The sequence below is a fragment of the Zophobas morio genome, unplaced genomic scaffold (assembly GCF_036711695.1).
Source record: "Zophobas morio isolate AGI-343-1 ecotype UQ-CSIRO unplaced genomic scaffold, CSIRO_AGI_Zmor_V1 ptg000136l, whole genome shotgun sequence".
Classification (NCBI taxonomy): Eukaryota; Metazoa; Arthropoda; class Insecta; order Coleoptera; family Tenebrionidae; genus Zophobas; species Zophobas morio.
In genome coordinates, this window is record NW_026972241.1 from 15,537 (window position 1) to 23,254 (window position 7,718).

The 7,718-nt window shown below is 33.7% G+C and overlaps 1 protein-coding gene across 1 annotated transcript; it reads left to right on the top strand.

The window, feature by feature from the left end:
• Positions 1 to 2,312: 2,312 nt before the first annotated feature.
• On the top strand, positions 2,313 to 7,377 carry LOC135145269 (uncharacterized). The gene is made up of 5 exons (XM_064077382.1): positions 2,313 to 3,247; positions 3,302 to 3,598; positions 3,656 to 6,421; positions 7,103 to 7,138; positions 7,189 to 7,377. The coding sequence occupies exons 1-5, from the start codon at positions 2,948 to 2,950 to the stop codon at positions 7,375 to 7,377; spliced, it is 3,588 nt and encodes a 1,195-aa protein (XP_063933452.1). The 5' UTR covers positions 2,313 to 2,947.
• The last annotated feature ends 341 nt before the right edge of the window (positions 7,378 to 7,718 follow it).

Genomic DNA, 7,718 nt, shown 5'->3' on the forward strand with positions numbered 1-7,718 from the left:
GAAAATAACGCTATGGCCGAAAATTCAAACCGATAAACCTATAACTATAGGTTACAGAAAATGTGAACTTCATGAATTACCAAAGTTAAAAACAGGCACTGACAAAGAAATTTGGAGTATTAAAACAACGACAAATTTGGAAACGCCCAGATACATCGTCCTCGCATTCCAAACAAACATAAAAGACAATCATAAAAAAGATGTTGCGAAATTCAGCCATATTAACTTGAGAAAATATCAAGCATGGGTGGGTTCAAGTGTTTATCCTTATGCAGATCATAGTCTCGATTTTACATCTAATCAGTATCTATCAGCATATACGGCATATATGAATTTAGTGCAACAGTTGACTGGAAATTCTGCTGCCGATCCAATAATTGACTACTCTACTTTTGCCAACACACCTCTGTTTGTAATTGATTGTTCAAAACAACCTGAACCTCTGAAAGCGTCAGTGGTAGACATAAAGTTAGAATTTGAAAGTCATGAAAATTTTCCCGAATCGACCAAGGCTTATTGTTTAATTATACACGATAAGATAATTGAATATAGACCTAAAAGTGAAAAAGTGCAATTCTTAATATGAAAAAAAGTGTTAGTTTCTCTGAAGCACCTCCAACTATTCATTATATGTGTCATTGGTCATACGCTTACTCTCAAGCCAGAAGAGGTGATAAATGGATACAATGTGCTGCAGATAGAGATAGATTTCGTTTACGTATTCTGAGGACTGAACAAATTTTAAATCCTGTATTAAAAGTTGAACACAGATCGAAAAAATTTATCAGTCTTGGTTTGACAGTCTGAACAAGATGAAGTTTCTGGTAATAGATATGCAGGGATTTTGTATTCCTGAATTTATACCGAAGGAGATGACATTCACGGATGGTCGGTATGTAGCGCATTATTGGATTAAATCACTCAAGCCGTTTAAAGATCTTGATCCGAAAATTAAAAAACATATACGATGGTTCGAGAACAATCATCATCATCTGAGATACAACGACGGCATCGTAGATTCTAACGAGGTCCCGAATATTTTATACAAACATATTATACAGGATCAAGTAGACACGGTCTATGTAAAAGGACACATCAAACAACACTTTCTCCAATTCAACCTTGGACAATATAATGGAATTCGTCTAATAAATTTGGAAAACACACTGGACGTTCCACACCTTCTTCAGTGTATACCGTACAATTGTACGCACCACATAAACGGACAGAAAACAGCATGTGTATGTAGTTACGAAAATTGTAAGACTATATACAATTGGTTGATTGGAAAATTACCTTAAATAAAATTGTTTGTGGAACTTAATATTGAAGTTTTTTTTTGTTGACATGTGCAGAGTTTTTGTTATCTTAGAAAAAGTTAGTACTTACGGTCTATTATTTTATCAGCTTGATTCAAATGAACATTTGTGTTAGTTTACGTTCAGCCATGGACGAAGGTGCTTGCATTTCAAGCATGCACCGTGATAAAAGTGCTAGTGAATACACAACATGCGATTGTCCTACTTTTGCGAAAGCAAGAACTAACGTTAACAGCATCAATTTCGATTCCCGTACTATTTCGATAGATGATGACTTTCCGTTACTTGATCGAGACGACGAATTAAATCATGAGAAAAATTCGATATTTGAAGAAAAATATGAATTGACGAATCCCTTATTTCGCATTTCTACTGGCTTAAGTGTTGTGCTAGATTTTTTACATGTCGTAAAAATTCTGAACTGGCAAAATCGTTGTGTAACATTTACTACAGAAAACTGGAAGTGTTTTGTGCAGTTTTTGAATATTTTAATTAAAATACATTTTGAAACATCGAATTTGGACTGTGATGCTCCTAAAAAATTTCAGTTCGACGGTTTCGAATTGAACATTGCAACATCACATGATTTTTGCAGTGGACCAACAGTCATCGAATTGAGAAGAGGCGATACGGTTTTACATTTAGGACCAGCGCTTTGCCGTGAAATCATAGCATTAGACGAAACAATATGTTATAGATTAAAATTCTTAGAAGAGTTACAATTTTGTAATTTTTATAATAATATGATTCGTTACTTAAAATATGTCCCACCTGAAAAAATTTATTATGCTACGACTGCTAATTTACACTGCATGAAAGAACTGCTAGCACAGCGAAGTTTCAAGGTTTTTGCAGATCTCGCATCAACCGATTAATATTAAATTTAGATTTTTGTTAACATATATATAACAAATGTAATTTTCAAAATTACCAGCACGGAAAAGTTTCAAGTTTTTTTCTGATCTCGCATCGAACGATTAATAATAATTATTAAATGTATTATTTCAGCGTTTTTCCTGCAGACATGTACTATTCAAGAATTTGTAGGCTGAATGATAAAATAAATAAATGAATAAAAAATAAATAAAAGCGTCTTTGTTTTAATTCCCTACCACAATAATGAATAACAATAATAATAGAGCTATCTATTCATATTCGCGACTCACTTGCGTGCAGTACCTACGTGTGAAATCTTAACTCTCATATCAGCGAAAATATAAAATGGCTGCTAGTTTGAATGAATTGAACAAAATTGGGAAATGTGAAACTAAACCGAAATTAAATCCCGATGAGCTAAAGATTGGTGAGAAATACCCGATTTGTGATGTGAAAAAAGTTAAAGGAAAATTTGGTGATTGTGTCCTTGTGGAACTCGAAGAAGGTGTCATATTTTTACCAAAAAGGATGGCAGATAATATGTCCGATGACTTGATCGAATCTATCCATGAGGACGTTCTTTGTTTGGCTTTGGTATATCATGGCACCAAGGACACTGGAAAGAGCAACCCAGCGCATCTCTACGAAATCGTGCAGATATAAAACAGCTCGTAACAATATAATTATTATCAATTTATATTTAATCAGCATTATTAGTGTTAGTACTTAGTGGTGTTTTTTTTTTTTTCACAATGGAATCAGCTACAACAGAAGTAATCGAGAAAATGATCGATTCTGTTACCAAAATGATGCAACTGTGTAACAACAACGTCCAGAAATTAGAAAAAGTGTTAAAATTGAATCGAAAAAATCTACGAATCGTGAATGGTGTATTGCGAAATTCTGACTGTGTTGGGGAGAAAAGAAGATTGGAAAATTATTTAGCACGTATCAAAGGATTAAATTTACATATCGAATCAAAAATCGAGAATGAAAAAATTGGATACGGTAATAGTAAAAAGAGAAGAAACAGTAAGGTTCGCTGGATAGAGGTAAGTTTTATTCATTCCCCTTAGTATCAAATAAGAAACATTAATTTTACTTAGGTAAAATCAGCTTTCGTCGGTCGCGTGAGAACAGGAGCAGTTGTTAATTTAGATGAGAATCTTGTTGATATTCGTCGATTTTTTCACGACGCCAGCCCGTTAATTTTTTCAAGAATCACAAATATTCTCAAAAAGATGACAGCGATTAAACTAAATTTCGAGATGTCTTGTGAATACATAATTCCATCGACAGGAGAAGTGTCCCTGAAGTATTTCAACACACCCAACACTATGATTTTATTATCGACCGACATTCAGAAATCTATTGACGATTTAGCTGGAATTATTCAAACCAAAGTAAGTTATTTAGATTTTTTTTTTTTCACTTAATAACAAGGTATGGTATTATTACAGATGGAAGAATTCGCAGAATCTAAATCTGGATGGAGTCTACGGAAAATATGTCAGCTAATGGTTGCGTTCAACAAGAACACTCCAATAAACGGCCGAATCTACATACCGTTGCCAACAGAATTGAAAAAGAAAGGAGGCATTATTAATATAATGAATACTGATCGTCTTTGTTTTGTATGGTCGGTACTTGCAAGTCTTTATCCCTGTAAAGATAGTAATTATGAACGTACTGATGCCTATCCGCAGAACTATCACGATATATTAAATTTACGTGGTGTACAAATGCCTGTTCAGTTATCAAGTATTCCTAAATTTGAAGCTCAAAATTCTAACATATCAATTAACGTGTTCACGGTCAATGACAAAACGCATGAAATTGAAGGCCCTATATATCATACAAAAAATGTAAAAAACCATCACATAAATTTATTATATTTAAAAAAGACTCGATCCAAACATGGCCATTATTGTCTTATTAGCGACTTAAGTAAAGTTTGTGGAAGAAATATTTCGGCTCATAAAGCGAAAATGTTCATTTGCGATAGATGTTTAAATCATTTCTCCCTTAAATCACATTACGAGTCGCATCAGCAGGATTGTAAATTATTTTCTCCAGTTAAGATTACTTTACCTGATGAATCTAGTGCTCATTTAGAATTTTCAAATTACAAAGCGCTTCTTAAAAAAGGTTTTGTTATTTATGCAGATTTTGAATGTTTGTTAATTAAAGGTAATGATCATCCGATGAAATATCGACATATACCTTACAGTGTAGCGTTCACGAGTGTCTGTTCTTTTGACAATAGTTTAAATACATTCTTTAGTTATATTGCCAGTTCACCAAATGATCAAACACCGGCTTCTTGGTTCATTGCAAAACTTCAGAAAGAAATTAACAAAATGACGCAAATTCTACGCTCGCGAGATTTGCCAATGTTGCCCCTTTCGGACGAGGAAAAATTAAATTATAATTCGTCAATGGAATGTCCTATCTGCGGTCGCGTTTATTGCGAAACCAATCCAAAAGTCCACCATCATGATCATCTTACAGGGAAATATATAGCACCGTATTGTCAAAATTGTAATTTACAGTGCAAAAAAGATTATAGTATACCCGTTTTTTTACATAATCTTAGTGGGTATGACGCTCATCTTTTTATTGAGGAATTGGCTCGTAGTAATTATGTCAATTTGGTACCATTAAATATGGAAAAATATATTGGATTTTCGACTTATTTCAATCAAACTCGAGTTACATTTTTAGATTCATACAGGTTTTTATCTTCGTCCTTAGATTCTCTTGTTAAAAATCTAACTCCCGATCAACTTTTAATTACAAAGTCATATTTTTCTGATGTAAAAAGTTTTCCATTGTTAACACGAAAACAAGTGTTTTGTTACGAGTACTTAGATTGTTGGGATAAATTATCGAAAACGAAACTGCCTGAAAAACATTATTTTTATAGTAGTCTGCACGATGAACACATATCAGACGAAGATTATGCTCACGCTAAACTAATATGGGATGAATTTTCTATTAAAAATTTAAGTGATTACGCCCTGTTTTATTTGAAACTCGACGTATTGCTTTTAGCTGACTGCTTTGAAAATTTTAGAAATCTGACTATGAAGTATTATGGACTCGATGCTGCTGGTTTTTTTACAGCACCTGGCTTATCATGGGCTGCTGCTTTGAAAATGACACAAATTAAACTCAGATTATTCACAGATATCGATATGACCCTTTTCATTGAAAAAGCTTTAAGAGGTGGTATATCACAATCTATATGTCGATATTCAAAAGCCAATAATAAGTATTGTTCGTCATATGATCCAAATTTGGATACTAAATATCTAATTTATTGGGACGTATGTAATCTTTACGGATGGGCACAGTGCCAGAGTTTACCATACGATCATTTTAGGTGGTTAGATAATTTCGAAATTGAAAGTCTAGATATAAATACATGCTATGCAAACACTGCTGATAAATGTTGTATTTTAGAAGTTGATTTGGAATATTCGCAGTCTCTTCATGATTTACATGAACAATTACCATTTTGTTGTGAACATCAGATGCCTCCTAATTCGCAAAATAATTCAGAGAAATTATTATGCACTTTATGCGACAAAACTAAATACGTAATTCATCTTGAGAACTTAAGACAAACAGTGCATTTCGGTCTGAAAGTGATAAAAATACATCGTGTTTTAGAATTCTCACAAAAACCTTGGTTAAAGCCATATATAATGTTCAATACTGATTTACGAATGCAAGCCAAATCTGCTTTTGAAAAAGACTTTTTTAAATTGATGATAAATGCCAATTATGGCAAAACACTGGAAAACGATCGAAAGAAACGTAAAATAAAACTAGCAAACAATTGGTTTACCGCTAGAAAATATATCTCTTTGCCAGAATTTAAGTGTTCGCAAATTATAAACGAAGATTTGGTTGTTGTTGAATTGAATAAAACAACTATAAATTTCGAGAAGCCGATTTACGTAGGATTTACAATTTTAGAATTATCAAAAACGTTAATGTACGATTTTCATTATAATTTTGTCAAAAAAGACCTATCAAATTGGTTCGCTTCCAAATTATTATATATGGATACCGACAGTTTCATTTACGAATTTACAACTTTACGTAAAGAAGATACAACCGATATTTATCATATAATTCGAGATTACGCATCTTTGTTATTTGACACTTCAGATTTGCCTGTGGATAATCAGTGGGGTATTCCACAAGTGAATAAAAAGGTACCAGGAAAATTTAAAGATGAACTATGTGGTAAAATAATGACGGAATTTGTATCGCTTAAATCAAAAGTGTACGGCTTCAAAATCGACGGAAAAGATAGTAGCGTTCGAAAACTTAAAGGTGTTGGTAAAACAGCCATAAAGCATATTACGTTTGATGACTTTTATAAATGTTTATTTAATGAAGTAAATCAGAATTGCACTTTTAATACAATCCAGTCGAAAAACCACCAAGTTTTTACCGTAAAAATTCATAAAAAAGCACTCGATTCATCGGACAATAAACGATATATATTACCCAATAATGTAGTTGAAACTTTGCCTTGGGGTCATTATAAAATTGTCAACGAATGAAAAATATATAACTTTTTTTTTTCATAAGAAGCTGATTCTGTATGTGTTGAAATATTTTCTTTTTTGTTATGATTTATAATACATATACCTGTAACCTATATTATCAATAAATAATCAACAAATTATGGAGGTTTTTTTTTCTCTGATTTGTATGTTATAAATGGTGCATGCGAAATTTAGAAACACCACATACACTTCCTGTACACGGCCACACGCTTTGTGTTAAGAAAATTTGGGGACGCTCATTTGAAATATTTTGGTTCATTAATAAATTATGACCGTATTTAATGAGTCATTCCCTTGATTTTCCTAACACAGTGGTTGCAGGAAAAGGCCGACTCGGCGGCCCCTCCTCCACTCGAGGTCATACAAACACACACGCATAAATACGATTGACAATACGCTCCATTCAGGGTCCCTGCGATAGTCGAGATGCCGAGGTGACGGTTAGCACGAGATCGGACGACGTTCGATTCCCGGATAAAGACGAGGAAAAAAAACTTTTTTTCATAAATTTAAAAATTGAGCGCCGCGCGATACAGCGGTGGCGCCATCTTCCATCCTGCGCGCGCACCACACACACCTCTCCATTACAACAATAAGCGAGAGCGAGACGACAAACAGGGATCCAAAAACGCCACGTGTTAGACAAGGAGAGCGATACCGTTTCAGTAGACCGGAAGTCCATAAGATTTACACGGAGCTTGTGTGACGTCAGCCCCATTTATTAACTACTCCAATCAGATACCCTACGGGCTCGGAAAGTGCAACGAAACCATCAAATTTTAGCTAGAAACTGTATTTTTGTCGATTTTTATTGAATTTGAACTATATTTCAACGTTTTTTGATGGTTCTGAGCCACCAAACACACTTAAAGCATGCAGAATCGACTCAGAATAGGAAAAGGAGACGTTTAGGTCAATTTTATGCATTCTGGCGTTC